The sequence below is a fragment of the Colletotrichum aenigma genome (genome assembly GCF_013390185.1).
Source record: "Colletotrichum aenigma strain Cg56 chromosome Unknown KSG_Cg56_contig03, whole genome shotgun sequence".
Classification (NCBI taxonomy): domain Eukaryota; kingdom Fungi; phylum Ascomycota; class Sordariomycetes; order Glomerellales; family Glomerellaceae; genus Colletotrichum; species Colletotrichum aenigma.
In genome coordinates this window covers 5,572,116-5,595,685 of record NW_023500909.1, presented here as the reverse complement: position 1 = coordinate 5,595,685, position 23,570 = coordinate 5,572,116, and the positions used below count along the sequence as shown (strand labels likewise).

Here is a 23,570-nt window from a genome sequence, read left to right as displayed (position 1 = left end):
AGAGATAACCCAGCAAGACCGAACGATGAGGGCTGATAATGGCGGCGGGCTGTCGCACGGGTAAGGGACGTCCAGCATCTAATGGGTGGAGTCCGGCAAAGGAATTGCTCGCTCACAAAACAATTTCTGACAGGAGTTTCCGACTGCCACAGATATTAGTGGGTTTTAACATTACCCCAGCCAGCCCCCAGAGCCTCTCGATATCTGTTGCGGAACTTTCCAGCCCGAGTCTAGGTCGAACGTTCAAGTATTAGCGTCATTGCTGTTGGGTTTGGGGTGATACTTATTGTCCAGATACTTGAGAAAGGACTGGTCGGACATAAGACGAGGCAACGACGAGCCACAGGACAACGTGCTGGGAAGATGGAGATGGCCGGAAATACTGTAGAAGTCCGAGGCCGAGACGTTGAACCACGGTACAGGAAACAGCGAGCAGGAGCGATCGATGGGCGAAGCCTCCTTCAGGTCTTCGGTTTCGGTAATAAGGTTTAATGCTTCAATCACCCGAATGCGTCCTTAACATGCGTCAAGTTGTACTCGATGCGATTTCCAAAGGGAAGAAAGAATGAGAGTTAATGAGAGAAAATTGATACGCAGGGAGATGAATCCTATAAAAGGGCAACATGACTGCCATACATCCACGATTCTCAGTCCTTCACAGCGCACCACCTAGCTCCTCTCGTACCAGTCTTTTTATTAAGTGCCATGTCTCTTCCGCTTACGATTGCTTTAGTGACCGGCGCAAACCAGGGCATAGGTCTCGAAGTCGCCAAGATGTTGTCAGCCGAGAACATAGCCTATCATATAATTATGACTGGTCGGCAACAAGATGCGATTGAGAAAGCTGCCCAAGAGCTGCAACTTGAAGGCCACTCTTGCGAGCCACTAGTTCTTGATTTAGCCTCAGATAAGTCCATTGAAGAAGCAGTGGCTTACGTGTCCAATAAGTACGGCTTCCTCGATGTCTTGATCAACAATGCAGGGATCGGTGGTGACTCGTCAAAGGGGCCATGGGCGCGCAAAGAGTGGCAGAAGGTTTTCGACACCAACGTCTTTGGCACCTTCGCCGTGACCGACAGCTTCCTCACACTGCTGGCTAACTCGACAAAGACCAAGCGGATTGTATTCGTGTCGTCGGAACTCGGCAGCCTCGCATGGAAGACCGAACCATCGAAGGCATTCGTGCTTCCGTACAAGGTATACGCCGCCAGCAAGACAGCGCTGAACATGATGGCTGTCAATCTTGCCGCGCGGTTTGCACAAGATCCTATATGGAAAATCAACATGGCTTTTCCAGGCCATTGCGCTACCAGCTTTACCGACTTTCAAGCACCTCGAAGCGCCGCAGTGGGTGCTGTGAGCGTCTGCCGCTTAGCGACCTTGGTGGTGGTGGTACTGTTTAATCGCCGGCACGTCCCTGCATAGGGCAAAGGGCGTCCGCGTCGAGCTATATACATGCCGCATCCCATCCCATCCCGTCCTTTAGAGTATAAGCAGACCTGATGGGGAGACGGGGACGTTTTCAAATAGTGAGGGAATCATCCCATGGTGAAGATCAGAGATCTGATCCTTCACCTGAAGATAAGCTTATGGTGTTTAATGTAATAATCAATTCTGAAATAATGGTCCCGCAGAATTGTTTTGCGACGAATATTCAAATGTTCGGCCCTCGGCGATGGGATACGTGCTTCATCTCGTTTTGCATTTGCTCTCCAAAGTCTGGTCTGAGATTACATAGCGTAGGAGAAGTGATTCTGTCAGGGTGAGGGACGTGAACTACTCCAGCTCAGACCTTCGAATGAACGAACAGTATAGCCGAGTGCTGTTAAACCTCGTGTTTCTGAGGGATACTCGTACAAGCCTGTGGCATACGGACCTGTGTTTAGATATCATGCACGCACAACCAACCAGTTCGATTTCAAACCGAGATGAAAGTCACACAGATTTTGTCCTACAACAGGAGGTTCAGTCACGAGTTCGGCACTTGTTTTAAAGTTGTGTCATCTTAGCCTGATTATACCATGCTCATTTTGGAAGTCGGGAAATCAGCCAGGCGTTTGGTTGGTCTGTTAGCCGGCGAGAGACCAAGACCTAGAAACCCATCTGACCACGATGTTCAGAAGCCCATGAGGGTCCGCACGATGGCAATTCTGCCGGAGAGAATGTGTTTACTAATTGTAGCTTTAGACAGTTCAAAGCTGTCTAAATGTGCCAGATGAACTAGGTACCTAAGATGGCAAGAATCACAAATTGTTCCATGCGGGTCATATTTGCACACTTCAGTCAGATAAGTCTGAGTGAAGGAGTGACAGAGACATCTGAGGTCGTGTGTAAAGGGGCCCAGGACCACTTATTTGAGATTCTAGTCAGGTTTACAAGCATGCGATGGCCAATCAATGATACTGTCTTCTCCCAGAAGTATATCAGCTGGCTTTGCTGTCATTTATTACACTTGAGATGTCTGATTATGGGCCCCTCAACAGTTGTTTGTTTCTCATCTTCTTCGTCAGACTCCGAGAGACGCCAATGGCCTGTACAGAAGCTTCGTCGGCATCATTGCCCGAGCCTCTTCCAGCTACAGGTCACCAAGATAAGAAGGATCAATTCTCGGACTTGATGCCAGCAGAGCGTGGTGGCCTTGAGCTCTCTAAGCCTGTGAAATGCAGCCCGCATCAAGGCTCAGAATTTCAGGCTGTCACAACTGGTGGCATGAATTACGCAGGACACTGCCAATACCCACACGGCCAGAGAACAGCAACCACCTGTCTCGACAGGCATGGCTCGAATCCCCTCCAGAGGCGCGACTTTAGAGAGAAACGTCTCTTTGGCACTAATAAAGCTTTTTTTGGGCTGGGGATACTCTGTTTGATCCTCTTCACAGGCGTGATAGCTGCATCCGTTATAGCCGGGTCGAAAGCAAAATCACTAAGTCTAATGGAGCAGAGTTATAGAGAGTATGAGTCCCATCTATATCTATCAATTTCGAAAATATTTCTCACTCGATGCTTAGGCTTGGGCCTCAGTTGCTCCCCCATTTCCACCCACTTCGTCGAACGAAACCATTACATCGATTCCACTCCCAAAAGCAGCTACGGAAGTACACGGAGAGGCCTTGCCCAACTGCACGTCATCCAAGTACACAGTACCTGGCTTGAATATTTCGTTCATACGCGAATGTTCGACGGATTACCCAGGTCAAGATATGGGCCAAGTGCCGCTAACAAGAATGGAGGACTGTATGAACCTTTGTGCTGCATTGCAAATCTTGGTTCAAAGTTGCATTGGCGTTGCCTGGAAGACAGGTAAAAAGAATTCAAGGCAGGGAGAAGGCAGCAACTTTTGTTTTTTGAAGTACGAGAAAGGTCTCAAAGGTGGCGGCAGCGAGACGATTGAGTCGGCTTGGATAGAGGGTGGAGAGAAGAACGAAAATCCACAGTCTGGTTCTCATCAGTCTTCCATTTCATACCTACTAGATGTAATTTAATGAAATCCATGGCTTGCGCGTATGATGAGAGCATAAACATCCTAGTTTCTACCAGTCTTGATGCCATGAAGTCCCTCCCGTTGTATTTTGCGGATCAGGACCGGGTTTGATGGATTGGGGAAGACCTGAGAATGAGATTAATGCTCTGGTCAGTGAAGAGAATGGCTATCCCAGCTTATCTTACCTGGTTCTCAAAGTGGACACTCTTATGCCTTTCTTGGCCCTCTGGATTCTTGATATCATAGTTCAGAAGAATGAAGGCAACGATGAGCTTGATTTCAATGTCGGCGAGAAATCGGCCAGGGCAAGCCGTCTTTCCGTAACCCCATCCCAACATATCTTTGCGAGCACTGACGTAGTGATGCTTGGCACTGGTCTCCTCATCCTCGTGACGCTTCTTGAGAAATCTGTATCCGTCAAAGTTGGTCGCATCTTCGTAGAAGTCGGTATCGCGGTGGATTGCAAAGGTTGGAAACTCTAGCTTGGTGCCCTTGGGAATGAAGGTGCCATCTGATAAGGTAACATCCCTTGTCGCGCGTCGTTGCAGGGTAGCTGGAAGATATAGTTAGTAAGTATATTGCAAATCGGGAAAACAGGAAGTTCCATACTCAGATTAGGTGAGTTTAGACGATGGACTTCGCGGATGAAGCTGTCAAGCTTGTGCATATCCCACAAAGCTGCCTTGGAGAGAACACCGTCATACTTGCGCAGGGTATCAACAACCTCCTGCCTCAGATCCGGAACATACTCGGGATGAGAAGAGAGTTCGAAAAGAGTTTGCGTCAAAACGGCTGATGTAGTGTGAATGCCTCCAACTGCGAGATTCATCTGTTCCTTGAGATGCGTATCGATGATCGACGAAGAGGTTCCGGCTGCTTTGCGCGACATATGGTACAAGACACTCGTTGGCTGTGGTTCGGGTGATCCTTGATTCTCTCGCTTGTTGAAGTTTTCAATGGCCTGCACTAGAATAGAGCGCCCGTCACTCAACTGACGTTGAATCTCGGAGTATTCTGGCAGGAACCTGTGAACCAATGGTCTCATGAAGCCAGGCCAGAACTTCAGCTGGTGGGCATATGAGGTGCCAGACTGGACGTACTCCGTAGTAAGGGTAATCCATGTATCGTTATGCGGTGCCTGGTTGTCGATCATGACTCTGGCAGTGAGAATGCCGAGCATGCGAAGCATCTTGGGGTATATGTTCACCGGAGTCCAGTCTGTGAAGTATCAAATGTCAAAAACCATGTATCATACCAGAACAGGTAAGGCATTACCTTCGTTGTCTCCCAAAGCGCCAGGAATGTAGCCTTGAATAAGTTCAGTGAACTCAGGAATGAACTTTTCTGTGTGGGTATGGCCATTAGAACATGCTGCCGACATAACTCATCATGCAAAGCCACTCACGCAGGTGGGGGATGATTTCTTTCTTGAAGGTAGTTAGAGAGAACTCTTTCAGCCCTCCCATGTAGGTGTAGTCGATAAGTAAATCCTACATAGGTTGATCTGTCAGTCTTGCCCATGTGAGTTACCCCAGCCAAGCCACTTACATGATCAAGAGAGTTGTGGAAGCTCAACCCAGGCTCTTTGGAAATCTCTTCCACATACTGATGAGGGAATACAAGCTTAACACCTGAAGTTTGCTTGTAAGTAACAACGATTCTCAATCGCTTCACGGATGTACACACCATCGGCAGTGTCGACACCAAAGATACGGTCCTTAAACTAAGGCAATCGTTAGCTCAACCTTCCAAACCAGCAATCGCGTCCTACCTGCTCGTATCCCTTCTGGACGATTCCTGGGGCATCAAAGCTGTATTGAGCTTTCCGCTTCTTGGCATCTTTGACATCGAATCCTACAAGAGGAACGTTGGGTGTCTTTGGCATAGAGTTGCGGAAGGCTACCAGGGCGGCAACTCCGCAAAGGAGCACCCAGGCCCAGACTGCGGGCGTAGCCGACACGAAATCAGCCGTGGAATGGTAGAATGTTGAGATTGACATTTCGAACTTCAGCTAAGCGTTGAAACTCATTGAAGATGCCGTGATCCTTAATTCTTTGGATTCTTTTCCTTTTAATCAAGCTTACATGGAGAATCATCGTGTCATTGACGACATGGCAACTTTTCTTCTTTGGCCCGGCAATCCACTCTCTCGCAGATTTCTCATCGCCACTCCGGAGTCGGCAACTTGCCCGTGACAATTACAGGTCGTGAATTCCTCATTGGCGGGCAAGACCCTGGTTTCGATGACAATGCGGCCACCCTGGCCGGATGATCGACCACTTTCTAACGGGAACGGAAGATCGACGAGCCAAGACATACTGCTAAATCTCCGGAAAGATTCCCGCGTGCAACTCAGAGCAATTTTCATGGATGCGATATCAGCTTGTGAGTTCCGATTTCCGGAATCCGAAATCCGGGTGAGGCAACCGGAAAGGCCGGCGACGCGAAGTTTAGCTTGGGCCATCAAAACTCACGGAAACAGATGGCTTCATTTGACTGAGATGTATGAAATAGTTTATTCAAGCCGAGTGGGATGGAGGCCGATGAGAACTTTGAGTCATGAGATATCAAATCTCGTCATTCTAAGTGTGGAACATGTGACTTCATCAAGCCCGTGTACTGAGCTTCCCTCTCTACGCAAATGTCATTTTCAAGAAGTCAACCCAAACGAGACTGTTCTGCTTGAAACCAGAGTAATCAACAGATTTCACCAAATGACTGAGCACACGCCTCTGCGAGTCACCATAATTGGAGGCGGCATAGCCGGCCTTGCAGCGGCTCGAGTTCTCCGCGAGCAACATGATGTTACTGTCTACGAGCGCAACGCGTCCGACACAGCTGAGGCTGGAGCAGCCGTTGGTCTTGGGCCTAACGGCACAAAGATGGCAAAGTCTTTGGGCTTGGCCAAAGAGTCTCTGAAGGCTGTTGTGTCGAGCGGCTTTCGCACTTTCGACCAAACTGGAGCTTTACTCAAAGAATCTCGAATGGACTGTGCCAAGGCTTTCGGTTCTGAGTGGTGGATGTTTCACCGACAGGATTTGAAAGACGCGCTTTTTGAGGCCGCGACCGGCGAGGGATCGGAATGGCCTGGAAAGCCAGCAAAGATCGTTTTCAAGTCACGTGTTGAAAATGTTGACCCTGAAAATGGTTTGATCCAGCTGGGGGATGGATCGATAGTTGAAGCTGACTTGATAATCGGTATGAATCACTCTTACATTGCTTTACAGGTAGAGACTAACATGACTCAAAAAGGTGCTGATGGCATCCACTCAAAGACACGGGCAGCTGTTGTCGGGCTGGAACATCCACCGCCAGTGCCAGCCAACACCTCACTGTACCGTTTCACAGTTCCTCTCTCCCAGGTAACGGAACTTCTTGGAGAAATACCAGATGCTTTGAAGTCTGAAGACGGAACATTCTTGGCCTCATCCATCGCGGCAGATGGGTCTAACAGGAATGCTGTCATCTATCCATGCAGAAACAGAGAAATCATGAATTTCGCCTGTGCTGTCCCGGACTCTATTCTCAAACAACAGAGTCGAGAGTCGTGGACTCAAGATGGCGACCTTGAGGAGATGATTCGCCATTTTGAAGACTTTCCGCCGTGGCTGCACACCATAATGAGGTAAGAAAACAGCCAATTGCTCACTCTACACTGCGACCATGCCTCGCGTGCTGACAAATGCGACCTTGAAGGAGTCTTTCAAATATCAAGCTTTATCAGTTAAGAGACGCTGATCCTCTTCCTTCTTATGCAAGAGGGCACGTGGCACTTATCGGAGACGCCGCTCATCCCATGGTACCTTACCAGGGTCAAGGTGCAAATCAAGCACTTGAGGATGCTGAAGCTCTTAGACTTTTCTTGCGACCAGGTCTTACATCCAATGACCTCGCTGGGGTATTGAAGACATGGGACAGTGCGAGGCGACCGAGAGCTTCTCAAGTTCAACTGAACTCAAGGGTTGCAGCTGCCAAGGTTTCACCCGAAGTCATCTTACAGAGAATGAGATTCAACTGTACGTATGATGGAATTGAGGAGTTTCTCAAGTCTAAGGATCATTAGTTGCGCTATCCATATTGTTGTGACAGCAGTTAGTGCTGTAATTAAGTAAAACCACGGGATCACAAGATACGTCACAACCTTGTTTGTCCTTATACGTTGCAAACTGACTGGGCTTGGGACCAAATCAATTAACGAGTTCACTAGTGAGACTATTTGGCTTTTGAGATCATGTGATAATGGAAGATGAATAGTCCTCTCTCACGTGGTGACCTTTGAAACATCGCTCGTTATTGTCGAAATCTCTCCCTAAGATGTTGTTCTAAAGCAGTTGGCTTACGAACATGTTCCAACGACACAGTATTCTTCATCTTCCAAAGCCCCTGATCAGCTATAAGTGCAGCCGTTTGAGGTAGATACTCGATGTATCTTGCCCTGCCCTTCTCCCTGCGCATGCGAGCTACCTCGTTGGCTAGATCCATCAAGTCACCCTGGCGCCTTACTTCGACATAGGTTCCAGTTGTTTCCTCGTATATCAACGCTAGGTCCTCGATGGTGTGCTCCCCGGATCGTATCCTGAAGAAACCGCCCTTGCCTTCCCTGACTCCCTCTCCGTTGAGGAGGATCTCGATGGTCCAAGCCGCTGCATCGTCCTGCTCTGTCCAAGAGTGAAGCTGCTTGTTTCCATCTCCCCAGTACTTCATGACGGGTATGTCTCCAGTAATATCAAATCCGCCGGGTCCGTATGGAGTGTATACCAAGTCCGCAAATACCCCTGTAAAGATGTACACCGGGTTGATGGGGCTTGTCATTGCCGCTTGTTGCTCAAAAGCGATGTGCGAGTCGTAGTGTTCGAATTCTCCAAACTTGATTCTCGTCCAGTCATTGTTCCAAGAGGAAGCGATAAATATTTTGACCTTCGCACGCTCGGCAGCGCGCAGGAGTAAAAGATTCGCATCGAGGTCGAGCACCGGATTCGGCGTGTAAGCACAAACGACAGCATCAACTCCTGTGACGGCTGCGTCTAAGGCCGGAACGTCATAGTAGTTCCGGCTTGTGACAAAGGACTCCAGATCCCGATGGAGGTCGGCCTCCAGTTTCGTGGGGTCACGGCCCAAACCCCGAACTGACAAGCCGCGCGCCCTAGCGGCTCTCGCCAAACGACGCCCTAGGCTGCCGGTGATTCCCGCAATGAGAACGATCATGGCGAAACGCCCTGGCCTGAAAATGAGAGTGGCGCGCGACTTCGAAAGACTTCAACTCTGAACAAACCGACTTTCGACATAAAAAGCTCCTCATTTGATGAGGTCATTGGTTTCGCAGACGTAGATGGATGTGAGAACAACATCGGCATGGAACTCTCGCGGTGACCGCTCGGGCACTGTTGTTGTCGGCGACCACAACGCAGAACTTTTCTGAGTCAGATTCTGCAAAAAAACAGCTCTTATGAGAAACCAAATGTCCGCTTGGTTGTCCGAGACTCAACTATGCTGATAAATCGGTGCTGTTGATTTTCGTTGTGCACCCTCTGTTGCTCGATATGCGCCGTGGTTTCCGCGGAGCCCGCGGGGTCTGGATCCTGGGGCCTGCGGACGTGTGGTTTTTTCGTGTGGTCCGGCCTTGTTGAGTAATCGTCGTCACAACTGGCTATTGTACGAACAACACTCGATTGACTAAGGCGAAAAGTGCCCCTTTGCATGCGGGTACGAATAAGTCGTAATTCTCGGGTTTTCAGTAATATGTCAGGCCCCTGACACAATTGAGACCCAGCTTTGTATTTAAAGACTCCATGACGCGACCCCTTTAGAGATTGTGGCCTCGGTTTCGGTATCGGGAACCAAGTTCCGGCTCCCACACTGAGAGGTCGGCGATTTTAGCGGCCGTCGGACGGGACCCTTTCGCCGATCGTCCCATGGCTTGTTCCAGTGAGCAGAGAATCTCAAAAATAAGAACCGTCTTATCAACGACGTAGACTGTTATTTAAGCGCGGTCCCACGTGTGTTCGATCCCATTTGGGAAGACAGCTACCGAGTTTATTCACACCGCGCTGCCGACAGGGCGGGATATCACCCTGAGTGTATTGAAACTTCACCCTCGCCGTGCATGTGCTGTTTATCAGCCCGCTGCCACAGACGACCGGAAATCATCGAGACAATGAGGTGTCGTTTTCTCACACCTCGTAGAACATGTTAACGTGAACCGAAACGCGCTGGCGGGCGCACAGAACCTCACTTCGACCAGACCAAAGACATGGCAAGGGTGTGGAAGCACGGACATGCTGCCGGAGCATCCCCCGAAGAGATCCACTTGAACCACTGGATGGCGTCCAGCAACTCGCGGAGCTCCGCGACCACTGTAGGATCGGAAAATCGGTCTTTACATGGGAAAACATTTTAACTACAACATCCGACGATACTATTTTTCTTCATGATTGTGCATGACCCTCTCTTGACCGGCCAAAAGCCGAATTTCCAGACGTAGATACACCAACAGAAGCACTCCAATGCCCACACTGAGTGAGCATGCTTGGGCAACCTAGCGTCCCACGCCAATTAGGAACTAGGTCGCTATGTCGTGATTACATCACCATTGAAACATGTGTTCATCCGATGTCATCGAGAGGGGTTGCTTGGGCTCCCAGCACACCTACTCTACACTGCTATTTTGGACTTCTCATCTTCAAGGATTCGTGCAAACCAACAGTTTAAATCATCATGTCCGAGATCCAAGACTTCAAAGTTGATATTCCGCGGGAAGAGGTTGACCGTCTACGACGCAAGCTGAAGGACACACGACTACCAGGACGACCAGTTGTTCCCGATGCGGGTAAAAACTACGGTGAAATCACTGTATATATGAACATTAAAGCCAAGCCTGACTGACTATGACTTCTAGGGCCTGAGTATGGCTGGGCTGAGAATCTTTACAATGCCTGGACCAACGATTTCGACTGGTATGAAGTCCAGGAAGAGATGAACAGGGTTCCACACCACATCACCACCATCGAAGACTTGAAGATCCACTTCGTTCATGCCAAGTCGGACAATGCCAACGCGATTCCCCTTCTCACCATCCACGGCTGGCCTGGCTCATTTTGGGAATTTAGCCAGGTCTGGGAGCCGCTGACACGCCCGAGCAATCCTGACGACCAGGCCTTCCATGTGGTCTCACCTAGCATGCCTGGCTTCTGCTGGTCGTCTTGGCCACCACGCGCTGGTTGGAAGCTTCAGGACAACGCGCGAGTCTTCGATAAGCTCATGAAAAAGCTGGGATACGACGAGTACATGGTTCAGTGCGGCGATTGGGGATCGTTTGTAGGTCGTGAATTGGGTGCCAAATACACCGACTCTTGCAAACTTGTGCATCTCAACTTCGCCCCGAGCCCGATGCCTGAGGGCGTGGAATACTCCGAGCGGGAGCAGAAAGTAGCGGAGAGGAACGAGGACTGGCTTAAGAACCATATGGGCTATGCAGTTTGCATGAGAAGTCGAGTGAGTATATTCGATGCCGACGCTTTTCTATCGAGCCCTTAAAATCCATTCTAACGCATGCATCTTAGCCTCATACCATCGGAATCGCATTACACGACAATCCGATGGGTATCTTGATGTGGGTCGGCGAAAAGTACAACGAAGCAGCCAACCCCGAGAACCAGAAGAAGCCCTTCTGGACGAAGGCAATCCTGACGACAGCATCGCTGTACTTCTTCACCGGATGCATCCTACCCTCGACCCTGCCTTACTACGAGAGCCCGACTCACGACAAGTTCCCCGAGTTTGCACTGAAAGAGGAAAACCGAATCAAGGTGCCCTTTGGATACACTTCGTTCTTGTGGGACACTGAACCAGGTTCGAAGCGCGCTGTGGAAAGAACCGGCAAGCTTGTTTTCTACAAAGGTGAGCAAAGAGGACAGATCAAAGAGACTATCATCTGGTTTTCTAATTATTCGCAGAACGGGATGATGCTGGCCATTTTGCTGCGCTGGAGCACCCCGAGGGTCTCATGCAGGATGTCCGGGAGCTGGCCTCGAAAGCCTGGAGGAACAAGCCCGAGACAGAGTCGGTTAGTGGGGGCTTTAGGCCTTCTCGCAGGCTGGTTGATTCCAGGGTTCGACCTGAATATCTGCCTTGAGCGATGGTACATATTCATACAGATTTCTGGATCATGAAGAAAGTCGGAACTAAGAGGAAATCTAAACAGCACCGAAACCAACGACACAAATGCCTTTTTGTGTCATCTCGCTTTTCTCAGATGACCTGGTTGTAGCGTGTGGCGTCTGTTTTCAGTGCCCCAACCTCTGTACTCGGCAACATCAACGCGGCTTTAGTTATTCCCGCGGCCACTAGCCCAGCGTAGTTTTTCTGTGAGGAACCTACTGAGACATCCAAGCTCGCCATATGTCATGAAATTTAAGCCAGTTGCAATAGGAGTAGACGAATTGCAAGATAGCCACAGAATTATCGGCCTGGGTCTCTTGAAACTTCAGAAAGATAACTAGGTCAACCTTTAGCCTTCAATGTCATGTGTTTGGAACGCCATTGAGGCGCGATAAAATCGCAAAGCTGTATTGGACCTAGCATAGCCAACTGTGCCTCTCAATCCTTTGGCCGCTCTAGGCTGCCACAGTGCTGCCTGCAGACCCCTGAAGCTAGGCTCACGACTAAGTGGGGGCTGCGTTCTCATATATCAAGCCAGCTGAACTGCACTTCTGCGGATGACAGTGAGGTCGAGTTTCTTCTCCTTGTTTACACCCATCACAGCAATCACGCCATGGAACTGAACGATTTCCCGACAGAGGTGCTGGGTCTTATCCTTGGATCGCTCTTCGACGAGAGGGGTGAGTACGGCGAATTCACGCACGGCTACCATGACATCGCCAACGCCCGATTGGTGTGCCGGAAATGGAACACGCTTGCGACACCTCATCTCTTCGAGACAATCACACTCGTACACCATGATGCTCCGGAAGCCGACTTTGACGAGGACGAAGATGTAGAAGAAGAAGACAGCGGCGAATTCCGAATCTGGAACAAGATGGTCGACAACGACACCTTCCGCACCGTGGCTCAGTGCGCGGTGATCAGGAGTGCCCCCGAAGATTTGGCAAATGACGGTGACTGGGGGATCTGGGAGGACTGGAAGAACAAGGGCGAGTTCCCACGATTCACTAATGCTGTGGCCCGTATCACTGAGCTGAAGAACTTGAGAATGTTGCACCTGCACTTCGGCGATAAATGCCGAGGGGAAAGGGCAGAGTCTACGGCTTGGGATGATGGGTGGGAGGACGGCGTTGAGCCTCTTGATGCTCGATCCGCAACTCTCAAGACGGTCTTCAACGCGATGGCAACCCGAGCTAAGGATTCAGATGCCACTAACATACGATGGCTGAGACTGGAGAACGTGCAAAATACTTCCCTCGAAAGCCTGGTTACGTCGGAGATGGCAGACACAGTCAAACACATCACTCGGCTGGATCTCCTGGTTCTGGAAGAATGCAACGAGCACGGTCCCGACCACGACCTTTATTGCAAGGAGCGATGGCTATTCGAACCTCACCTACAAAAGGAGATCTTGCCCAAACTCTCCGACTCTCTGACGACATTGACTCTTGGGTTTCAAGAGTATTGGGGAACTGCACCTGGTTACTTTGATGGAAGGGGACTGGAATTCCCGCATCTCAAGACGCTCAACCTCATCAACTTCGTCATTTCACACCATGACCACTTCAACTGGGTCTTGGCGCAGACATCCTTGACAACCCTGCGCCTGCTCAACTGCCGCATCGTCTCTCACCTGCGTATCTATGACCAACTACTGACTAAGTCGGGTACGCCTACCCATGATTGGGAACGATGCCCGCATGGCGCATTTGGTTTCACGTACGACGACGACCGTGTTTACACGTTCTCGGGGAGGTGGGAAACCATTTTCAACAGCATCCACACAAAGCTCACGAATCTCACCGACTTCTACTTCGATACTGTACAATGCTTGAATCATCCTTTCAGACGTTTGGAAAACATGAGAAACCGTCTGTTCCCCAATCGTTACATTGTCTTGGACGCTGGCCTTCTCCCTAGCCCGTGGATTGAGTCTTCCGAACGCGACGGCAAGATGGAATTTGGGAATAACGACCCTACCCCAGTTGCTCCAGACAGCACGGAAAACCGCTATATTACGAAATGCGAGCTCAATGTTGAGAAGGAGTTATCAAAGTATGATTTTCGAGCGTTCGACTCGTTGATCAGAGCAACTTGGAACAGAAAGAATGGCTGGGATTGGTGGTCATCAAGATGCTCTCCGCCGATCACTAGACCACCTGCAAGGCCACGTCCAGCAGTTGTTTTCGGTGCCTCAGCTCAGTAAGTTGGATTGCAAGGTACATCAATACTTGAATACAAGACTGTTTGCATTGATGAAGATCAAAACGCTATGAAAATGCCTCATATATGACTTCCTCCACTGGTTAATGTATGACTACAACCCTATTTAGCTGTACCAAACAATGTTGGCCGGGCCAGACGACAGGCCGAGGTGGGCAACAGCTGCCGCAGTCGTAGAGGAGCCGCTAGCATCGATCTTCCATACTTCCAGGAAGTTCGAGCCGCTGTCCGTGATGCCAAAGTAGTCCTCGCTGAACTTGGCAGGGGAGACCGCGTTCGCAGAGCCACCGCTGTTCGTGGTGGGGAGGAGGAAGAGCTGCTCGGCGATAGCGCCGGTGGAGCTGTCAAGGGCAAAGGCCGAGACGTATCCCGGGATACCAACGGTGCGGGATCGCGTGGCAGCGATGAGGTATTTGGGCGCGGTGGCACTCGAGTTGCTGCTGGGAACGGAGAACATGACCTCGTCGGCCCAGTAGGAGGAAGAGTTGGTGTATCCTGAGTGGGAGTTAGCAAGCGTGTTCGGCAAACCCAAATTTGGTGAAACATACCGTCGGGCAGCAGAGGGTAGGTGGTGTTGGTGAAAGTCAGCTTGCCGGTGGTGGCATCACGCTTGTAGGAAGCGATCGTGCTGGCCGCCTCGTAGACGACGTAAACCCAGCCTCCGTTGGGGTGAACGGCGAGGTGGCGGGGATCAGAGCCCTCGGCAGCAGCAAGGTACTGAACCTCGGTGACTTCACCGGTGGTGTTGTCGTAGGAGTGCACCCAAACAGCGTTGCCCATGTCGTCGGCAGAGTAGATGAAGTCGTTGTTAGGGCTCATGTCGGTTCCGTGGACACCGGCGGCGCTGTCGTACGTGACGTTCGCAGTAGCCTCCTGAAGGACGCCATTGTCGTCGACGGTGATGGCTAAGGAAGAGCATCCACCTCCGTAGGGGGTTCCGAAGACGGTGTAGGGGGCGTCGGTGGACGAGGTAATAAAGTTGGCGTTGGAGCCTATTGGGATCAGCTCAGGTTCTGTCGTCAAGTTCACGACGAGACTCACAGTTTGACGACAAGCTAACGTTGCTAGCGTACTCCAAGCTGAGGTCGTCGGTGATAGTGTAGCTCTGGAAGTAACCTGTAGTACCGACGTAGAGGTTCTTCAGGCGGGACTAGACAAGTCGTTAGCCGTGCCACTACACCAACATATGGAGCACCAACTTACATCAAGATGGATCCACTTGGATCCCGATGACGCATCGGTGGTGATGTTGTTAACGAGGGTGAGAGAGGAGGTCTCATCGTCAAACTCGACGCCGACGATGGTGCTGCCGGAGAAGAAACCAGAGTAGAAGTAGTGAGTGTCAGCCAGAGCCGGGACGGCAGCCACGGCCAGAGTCAGTAACGTAAACGAGCGCATGTTGATGTGTCTAAGGAGTTAGGATGAACAGGTCGGTCATGATCATCTGGGCATCTTGGCAATAAGGGAGATATATACAGAATCTGTGAAGATGTTTCTACCGTTGAAATGATGATTGCCGAGGGCTTTGCACCGGGACAATCACTATCCCACATCACGAGGTAACTCAGCCCCATAGAATTAAGGGATGTTGCGCGGCTCAATAAAGTATACCAAGCTTCCCTACTTGGGGGATACAAGTCTACCAGTCGGAAGATCCCTGTGGAGAACGCCCCTTTGCTGTAAAGAAACAGAAACTAGAAGAAAAACATAGCAAGAGGAAACATCCGCCACCGCGTACAGCCGTGAAGGAGGCGCGTCCAGCCAACTAGAGCGCCAAGAATAGATCAAGGTGTGGCTTCTCCCGTGGTGACGAAATTCAAGGGGATTGGCCTATGAGGGGGATTACGCTGCCTACTGACAGGCGCACGCGTAATCAGGATCTTCGCCCAATCTGATTGCAGTAAGGGGCCGGTAGGCATCCCACAATTCGGGCAGGGTAAACAGGTCGTCCCGCCGCTAGGAAATGCTTGTTTCAATCTAAGTGGCACTGCACGGCGTCGTCCGCGGTGGGCAATTCGTCAATTTCTTAGAGTTTGTGTTCCGGGGTGCCGCCCACATTCCGCAGCGGTCGGCCGGGGCGGATGGTACGGAGCTATCCCTTCGGGCCATTCGTCACGGTAATGCCGACTCCCGTCCGCTGTGACTGACGGAAACAAAAGACAGCGGAGAAAAGGAGGATGGCGAACAAAATCTACTTGAAGACGAAAGATCTTCCCGAAAACATCTGCCTCCTGTGCCATAGCCACCATGTATGTTGCCCAGGGTGCGTGGCCCTCTAGATCGGCTCCTTGTTCGACATGAAGTTGGAAAGCTTAAACCAACTGTGCCCAAAGAACATCTTCTTGGCAACAAGCACCATTGAAGAAGTTTGATGCGACACTGTATATGAATTAGATAGAGAATACGTGGTACTGGACGGGTAAAACTTGCATCCAACCGCGCTGGCCCAACCCCTAAAGCGTCCCTAGTTCATTAGAAAGTATTGATCACACAAACAGCTATCCACCATGCAACCATCGCACCACATGCTACTCTTGGAATCCCGTTCGCCTTCGAAGTTCCTGGCGCTGTGGCGTCTGTTGCAGAGGGCGAGCTTGTAGTGGGTGTTGAGGTGCCTTTTGCGGAGGATGTTGAGCTGCTTTCTGCGGAGGATGTTGGCCGCGCGAGAATCAATGTCAAGTTTGTCAAAACAGGGCATTGTGGAGATCCTGTCTTCACTACATCTTGCGCTTTGTGTACCAGTATGACTGGTTGAGTGGTGATCAAGGCATCTGGGTACGCTGTAGAGCCAGTCCAAGCAACATCTCTTACCGTGGTCGGATACGTAGTCTCAGTCCACGTGGTCCATGAAAACTCTTCGGTTGTTATCGTTCTACCATGGTAGGTGTATGTGACGTTGACCTTTGTAGCAGCGGCGGGGTGAAGGATGACAGAACAGGCAGTATTTGCGGTGTACAGGCTCCTGGGTACTTCGGAATAGCAGCCAGGGCCGAACGGCTGTGCTGTGTAGCCGCTGGGTGACGTACATCAATCAGTCAGACTGTCTAGACGATGAAAGCCAGAACGAGCTGGGGCACTGCAAAAGAGACAAGGTGTGGGAAAGCGCAGTTCACTCACCAAGGACAGCACCAAATTCCGGTTTCTCCAGGCTCGAGAGCAGACATGACCATGTTGGGGACGGGCTTCATGTAGGGGGTTATCTGAGACAGAGTTTGGGTCTCGGTAGAGCTTGCAGTCTTGGTGATCGTCAGGGTGGGGTCGGCAAAGACGCCGCTCAGGTCGTACGAGGTGGCATCGTATCTGATGGCCGTTCCGGCAGGAGTCCGTGCGGATGGGCAAACAAGTCCTGGTGAGTGGTAAAAAACAAGGCTGCTTGTAGATATGTTCGTGGCGTTGAGGAGTAGATTAAGAAGCGCAATTCCGACGTCGGGTACACATTCATCGTAGGGGCCCGGGTCTTCCAGAGCGCAGTTTTCCTGCCAAACCCCTCGACCAATATCAACGCCATTGCCAAGCTGGACAGTGACTGGTTTGGTGGCGCATGATGGCGGAGCAGTTCAAGTTGTTGTTACAGGGCCGGCACTCACAAGAATAGCACCTTGAACGGTTGACGAAGGCATTGCCGCGGTAGAGTTGGGTGACCTGATGAGCGACGGTTCGAGACTGGAAACATCCGTGGTTCAAATAGACGCGGTAATGGTTTTCTGCTTCGACAGAGCACCCCTACTTAAAGGCCATGAGTGAGGTTGTTGACTTTGCTGGCTGAAGGGACTGGCTGGTGCTGAAATGCTGCGATGCGGCACAGTCCACTCATGTTCGACCTCAAGGGCTTGGCCTGAATATCAGGGAGGACCTCGATTACTTGAACATGCTAAGCGAGTGCTGCACGCTATGCTTAAGTTGGTTATTTAGACGTCACTGGCTCTGCGTCACTTGAATTCCAAGGAAATTGCCCATCACCCTCATACCAATTGATTCCTAATGCTTCTTTGCCCTAGACAAGGTAAGAAACCCTGTGCACTTCGTATTGGTCAACTTTCGAAAAGGTCAGCACCAAGTCGTCATGGTCTCATTTGGTATTATCCTCAAGCCCCCAGTTCAGACGACCCAGATCGACTCGGGGCGATCGCCTGACATTGCGCCTCGGTTGCTTTCGCTCTGGGGTCGAAACACTCAGTCGTCGGGCGTCTGCATTGTTTCGGTTCAGTCTCCTGGGGAACTTTGGAGTCCATCTTTACTCGCCTCAGGGGACCTACTAAATAGGATTGGCCCCTTATCATCGCGATATGCACCTCGACGGGTGCAAGGGATTCGATATGCGCCGTGATAGGCCGCCGCTGACATCACGTGTGATACCCCCGCCTCTATCAACAGAGTACATGTCTCACCGCTCGCAAAATGTCGCAGCCTGAAGCCTCCCCGTTGGACGCTAGTTTTGGAGCTCGAAGCTAGCTAGATCGGCTGAAGATATTGGTTTATGATCTAATGCGGTCTGTTTTGAATTATGGAACAGAGAGTGTTTGAAAAGCATTTGCGCAAGTGCACTCACGTGTGCGAAGCCACAACTTACCTCGAAATCCTTAGCTATGATGTGAGCCGGACGCAATATACCGCATACTTCCCCGTTGCAAGACTGACGTTGTCTTTCTTGAGATAGGGTGGAAACAGCAAAGCCTTCAAAGGTCCTCTTTCTGATGCCCAATTGACGAGATTCTTTCGCGCAGAGGTAGGTGTTTCTGTAGCCGCCGTTGACAGCAACTAGGCTACGACCAATCCGGCTTCTACCCCTTGAAGTCAGGAAGACACCTGCTTACGTTTGAAATACGGCCAGGGCGAATTCAACCCAAGCTCTCGCTTAAGCCAAGCCCAACCATCAAGTAGTCTTCGCTTTTTGTAAGTAGTCTCAAGCCTGACCATCAATCATTGTCGCTGATTCGCGGGATACCCTCGCTACTCAGGCTGCAAATCGGCGCAGAGGATCCGGAAACATTCACCCCATCGACGCTTTCATTACATCCCAACCACTTTGAGTCGATGCTTAGAGATATGAGGCTACCTCTCCAGGCTGGGGAGCTCACGAGCATTGTTGGACCTCTTTTTTGGCATCGCTATACCATGCTGGATGGAAATGATCCCCATCTTCGTAAGTCTTTCAAAGGCATCTCCCGTGTTTCGTGCAGTCTTACAATTTGGACGTTTTACTGACGTCATGTTTGTAGCGATCATTTGTGGCAAGCACGATATGCGCAAAGAAGACAAGACAAGAGGTTGGCAATTGGTCCTCTCCTACTCCTTTAAACGCCGACAAGTCACGGCATTTGTCAAAGGAACCCCGACATTTATTATTTCAGACGGCATTGATGACCTCGAAAATGGTGCCAATGAGGCCTCGCATCCACTTTTGTTCCCGGTCATAATTCTTTCCCATCTCATCTCGATGAAGACCGAACTTGACCAGAGAGTCCCGCACTTTGATCAGACGACTGGAACAAGCCATCAGTGTAGATGAAGCCACTGCAGGAGAGCTTAGTTATTACAATGATGGCATGATTGATCCCAGGGCCGTGGCAAGAGATCTAACGGAGTGTCACAGACGAGTCTTGCATAAACGCCCGGCCCTGTGGTTCAAGATACTTGATGCGATGGAAGACGCTATGCAATCGTTTTGGACGAACATCCCATCCAATGAGAAGACGGAGAACATGGAAAGGCTTCACTCCAGTCTTCAAGATCGATTGAGCCTTCAAAGAGCTCGGCTCGTTGGCCTTGACAACTACACTTCTGTTTCCATTGAACGCCTGGACTTCCAAAGGAGCATGGTATGTCAGTCCGCATACCAAACGATTTCGTTGCTGCTAAATGATATGATCTACTACTTAGGTATCATTCATTACTGCTGAAACCGCCCAGAATGACTCAAAGCTTAACCTCAAAATTGCCGGCGATCAGAGACAGCTGTCAAATGACAGTAAGAGTAATAGCAAGGCTATGAAAGCATTGTCACTGCTGGGAGCCACATTCCTCCCAGGCACCTTCCTGGCATCGATTTTCAGCATGACCTTCTTTGACTTTCAAGAAGGTAAGAGTAACCATGGCTAGTTTCAACTTGTATATATGATATCGAACGTTAATGACAAAGTTACAGGATCTTCGCTATCACCAAAAATATGGATCTACTTTGCTTTCACCATTCCGTTGACAGTACTGGTTGTGCTAGATTGGTTCTTGTGGGAACACAACAGGAAGCAACCGAAAGAAAGTGACTTGCCAACATTTGGCATAGGAAGAACCGCTACTGAGTTGACCATCTTATCAGAGTTTAGACAGGCATAATGGCATGCAGGATTATCAACCCAGTCACTTTCGGACGTGCTTTTGCGGATATTTGCAACGGACCAGCTCACTTCGCGAAGACGTTCATATACAGAAATACTCCGAGATCATAATATTCCTCTGTAACTAGACAGCGACATCTAAACTAAGTTCCCTATGAATTCCCTATAACTAAGTCTAGAATCGTGAGGTTGGGGCCACTCCACGCCTTCCTACCGCGCACAAACCAAAGAGTAACTGCTAGAACTAACACAAATACCATGACTGGACCACAGTAGTTCATGTTTTCAGCTGTGACCGGAATGGTTGAAGGGAACGGCAGAAACACTATCACACAGAGGGTATAAATCAATGCAAAAACATTGATGTACAAACCGAATGGGCCAAGATTCCATTCTCCAAGTTCCACGCCTCCAGCGTTAGACATGCGAGCGTAGAGCATGCTGCTGATTGCGATGGCATAACTAATGTAGAGAGCCATGGATGACAACGAGGTGATTGCTCCAAATGCGACATAGCTTGAGCTGCCAATATTAAGGAGACATAGAGCGCAGACAATGAAAACGGTGACAATGATGGCTCGAATAGGGACGCAGTGCCTCGGGTTGACATACGCGAGGTATGCCGGCATTCCGCCGTCTCTTGACCAAGCCCATGTAAGACGAGAGACCGAGGCAATGTTGGCGAGGTTGACGCTGAAAGATACGACGAAAAGACCTGTTATCATTGCCGTCGTAGCACCTTTTGATCCAGTGATGGCCAGGAGAATGGCAAGGACAGGGGAGGAGGCGTTGAGGGCATCATCCATAGAACCCATGGAGACCAAGATGACACAGACCATGATGAAGCCCAAGCAACCGTTCATGAAAATGGACCAGAACATGGCGCGAGGAACAGCTGATTTAGCCTTGCGAGTTTCCTCACTCATGTGGATTGCACTGTCAAATCCTGGAGCACCTGTCAGTTCAAACTCATCAAGGCCGTGTACAGGGGGTTTTACCAGTGAAACTCCATACGCAGGTTAACATCCCCAGGTTCCATGCAACGTAATTGTCCGTCCAACCCGACGCGAAATTGGTTTCGAGGAAAAAGCTGCTGTCATGTCGGGTTCCCATGACCGACAAGACAACGACAAAAACAACAAAGAGACAGACTTGGAGAACGCCGGCGACAAGCTCGACCCAGGGGATGACCTTGAAGCAGTACGTGTTCATCAGCCCCTGCATGACGCACATGGCAATGACGAGCACTGATGTGTGCCAGCCGCCGGGAACGTAGTTCTCGTGATTGAGTTCGATCATAGATTCCAGCAGTATTATAGTGACGTTTGCAATCCCGGCTAGTAGTGAGACGTAGCCAAACCACGTTGACCATCCTTGGATCCAAGCTGCAAACCTCTTCACTTTCGCCGGCGCCAGATGATATGTCCAGTGGTATTGGGCCCCGGCAACCGGCTGGATAGAGGCCATTTCACCGAGTGAGGCCGCTTGGGAAATGGAGCCGAAGAAAACAATGATGAAGCTGAAGATGAATGTCTGTGGGCCTCCGTTATACAGGGCGAAGTACATGTTCCTGAACAGCTCAGCCACGTCCAAAGCTTCTTGAGTGGTTATGACCTACGTGCACATGTCCTCCCATAAGGCCATGTATGTCAGGGAGAAGGCGAACAGTTGCGAGAATGAGAACACCCTTCGCGTCCTCGTCTAATTGTACACATCGGATCCATGCTTCGACTCGGCCGTATTGATCTTGGTTGCGTCCTTGCCGGTCGGCTGCATCTCAATGCCTTCCGCGGAAGACATTTTGAGTGAATGAGATTCAGCAAACTACAGCCGAGTGTTCGGCTGGAAGAAAGAGTGTGTCAGACAGAGGGTCGGTCAACCTCTGAAGTCTGGAGTTGCGAACCCTTTTCTGGGATGACAGGACCGGGCCGGGATAGCATGGGCGGACGAGAAAACTCAAACCAACTGCTGCGCCGTTCGCAGATAAATATCGCTGGATGAATGCAAGGGTAGATGCAGGTCTAAGACCCAGCTACGTGCAGCATTGCCGAATGATTTGTCGTACCGGCGGAGGTGGTCGGAAGGCGAAGCCATTAATCGCACAACAGTAATACTGCAGCCGGCAAAGACCAATGACAGCAGTTCATCTCTCACTTTTCTCCAATCATACGCTTTTGCTCAGTGTGCCGGCATCGGTCCTTCTCAAGCCTCTCAGCAGATTCATCTCTCGACGGGGAGTCATCCCCGCCAACTGTAGCCTTGGTTGTGGGCTTCGGGCCGGGGGGTTACATGCGGGGGCAACCTTTTCATCTCTTCACGGGCCACGCCGGCTTGCCGGAACCCATCCTGGTCATCGCCGTGAGTCTTTGGTTCGGAAGACCCTTGATCGCCGGGCGCAAGGATTTCCCTCCCGCAAGCGAGAATCTCATTTCAGATTATCTTTCTGACACGATTCACCAGCTGGGATGAAAGATTTCTGCAGCCGCTGAAGCAGCATATGAGCTAGCATCCTGCCGATGCATGTTTTCTTTTGGATGGCCGAGGGAATGCCACGATTCGTTCCTCATTAGAAACATGGCGCTCTTGGAACAGGCCTCATCCAAGTAAGAATTGGCACGGGCCGACCCTAGAAAGCCCATCAGCCGCTCTCATATCCAACGCCGAGGTCGCGAAGGCACAACACTGTCTTGTACGAAGGCAATCACCTTGATCTTGCTGTAGACCATAGAAATTGTCTGCCGATGGTGCCGGGCCAAGACTATGACCGAAATGAAGAAGCCCTGTCCCAACAGCTGTTGTTTGTTTCTCCAACTCCACTCGCACACCTATCTTCATGATTCTTCGACCCACCCGGGAAGCTTCTTCTTCACCCTTGTCGAATGCAAATGGTGCAGAACCGAAATTTCCAGATGGCATGGCTTACGTGTCCAACACTTCAATTTCCTCTCCCAACACCATGGGCAGCCTGCTTGCAAGGAAAGGCAAAATAAGTCATCCAAAGATGCAGATCGGATCGAGGAAACTCAGGGCGAGACTGACCAGACAACGCGTAAAACCCATGTCAGGACATGAAGGAACCCTGACGTGGTCTCTTCCACTGCTGTGGAACTTTCCACTAAACGACTCATCCATCCCCTCGGGACGGGGAACAGAGTTTGTATGATACCGGGACGGAGAAGCCTTGCGATCAATGGGGCACACGGGTCTCGATTCACGTCGAGAACTCCCTCCGATAGCTCGGTAGAAACGACTTAAGGCACCATTAGTAGCCGGCCTTGCAGCCAGTCTGATTCCATGCTGGCAGGTGTGAGCTGCTCAATATTCACAAGCTGGAGACACCGCGTAGCCAGCACATCTCGCGGAGTATAC

At 50.6% G+C, this 23,570-nt stretch overlaps 9 protein-coding genes across 9 annotated transcripts; 4 read left to right on the top strand and 5 right to left on the bottom strand.

Annotated features, from left to right (window-relative positions):
• Positions 1-705: 705 nt before the first annotated feature.
• Positions 706-1,425, top strand: tropE-4 (Short-chain dehydrogenase/reductase tropE; the record flags this gene model as incomplete). The annotated part of the gene is made up of 1 exon (XM_037320732.1): positions 706-1,425. The coding sequence occupies one exon, from the start codon at positions 706-708 to the stop codon at positions 1,423-1,425; it is 720 nt and encodes a 239-aa protein (XP_037181477.1).
• A 2,100-nt stretch (positions 1,426-3,525) lies between these two features.
• ATR2-6 (Cytochrome P450 monooxygenase ATR2) lies at positions 3,526-5,482 on the bottom strand (the record flags this gene model as incomplete). The annotated part of the gene is made up of 8 exons (XM_037320731.1): positions 3,526-3,609; positions 3,669-4,036; positions 4,093-4,701; positions 4,759-4,827; positions 4,889-4,973; positions 5,032-5,114; positions 5,170-5,206; positions 5,255-5,482. 8 exons carry the CDS (start codon positions 5,480-5,482, stop codon positions 3,526-3,528), a joined length of 1,563 nt encoding a protein of 520 aa, XP_037181215.1.
• A 715-nt stretch (positions 5,483-6,197) lies between these two features.
• On the top strand, positions 6,198-7,112 carry OpS4-7 (FAD-dependent monooxygenase OpS4; the record flags this gene model as incomplete). The annotated part of the gene is made up of 2 exons (XM_037320730.1): positions 6,198-6,681; positions 6,736-7,112. The coding sequence occupies 2 exons, from the start codon at positions 6,198-6,200 to the stop codon at positions 7,110-7,112; spliced, it is 861 nt and encodes a 286-aa protein (XP_037180554.1).
• A 661-nt stretch (positions 7,113-7,773) lies between these two features.
• CGCA056_v005477 (uncharacterized protein) lies at positions 7,774-8,688 on the bottom strand (the record flags this gene model as incomplete). The annotated part of the gene is made up of 1 exon (XM_037320729.1): positions 7,774-8,688. One exon carries the CDS (start codon positions 8,686-8,688, stop codon positions 7,774-7,776), a length of 915 nt encoding a protein of 304 aa, XP_037181222.1.
• Positions 8,689-10,197: 1,509 nt separating this feature from the next.
• CGCA056_v005476 (putative epoxide hydrolase) lies at positions 10,198-11,614 on the top strand (the record flags this gene model as incomplete). The annotated part of the gene is made up of 4 exons (XM_037320728.1): positions 10,198-10,321; positions 10,379-10,974; positions 11,043-11,379; positions 11,436-11,614. The coding sequence occupies 4 exons, from the start codon at positions 10,198-10,200 to the stop codon at positions 11,612-11,614; spliced, it is 1,236 nt and encodes a 411-aa protein (XP_037181223.1).
• A 639-nt stretch (positions 11,615-12,253) lies between these two features.
• On the top strand, positions 12,254-13,849 carry CGCA056_v005475 (uncharacterized protein; the record flags this gene model as incomplete). The annotated part of the gene is made up of 1 exon (XM_037320727.1): positions 12,254-13,849. The coding sequence occupies one exon, from the start codon at positions 12,254-12,256 to the stop codon at positions 13,847-13,849; it is 1,596 nt and encodes a 531-aa protein (XP_037181080.1).
• A 123-nt stretch (positions 13,850-13,972) lies between these two features.
• On the bottom strand, positions 13,973-15,264 carry CGCA056_v005474 (Carboxy-cis,cis-muconate cyclase; the record flags this gene model as incomplete). The annotated part of the gene is made up of 4 exons (XM_037320726.1): positions 13,973-14,361; positions 14,415-14,858; positions 14,908-15,016; positions 15,070-15,264. 4 exons carry the CDS (start codon positions 15,262-15,264, stop codon positions 13,973-13,975), a joined length of 1,137 nt encoding a protein of 378 aa, XP_037181221.1.
• A 1,319-nt stretch (positions 15,265-16,583) lies between these two features.
• On the bottom strand, positions 16,584-17,054 carry CGCA056_v005473 (uncharacterized protein; the record flags this gene model as incomplete). Its single annotated transcript, XM_037320725.1, has 3 exons — positions 16,584-16,613; positions 16,678-16,879; positions 16,984-17,054. 3 exons carry the CDS (start codon positions 17,052-17,054, stop codon positions 16,584-16,586), a joined length of 303 nt encoding a protein of 100 aa, XP_037181219.1.
• Positions 17,055-20,353: 3,299 nt separating this feature from the next.
• On the bottom strand, positions 20,354-22,001 carry HNM1-9 (Choline transport protein; the record flags this gene model as incomplete). The annotated part of the gene is made up of 3 exons (XM_037320724.1): positions 20,354-21,147; positions 21,200-21,771; positions 21,913-22,001. The coding sequence occupies 3 exons, from the start codon at positions 21,999-22,001 to the stop codon at positions 20,354-20,356; spliced, it is 1,455 nt and encodes a 484-aa protein (XP_037181220.1).
• Between the last annotated feature and the right edge of the window lie 1,569 nt (positions 22,002-23,570).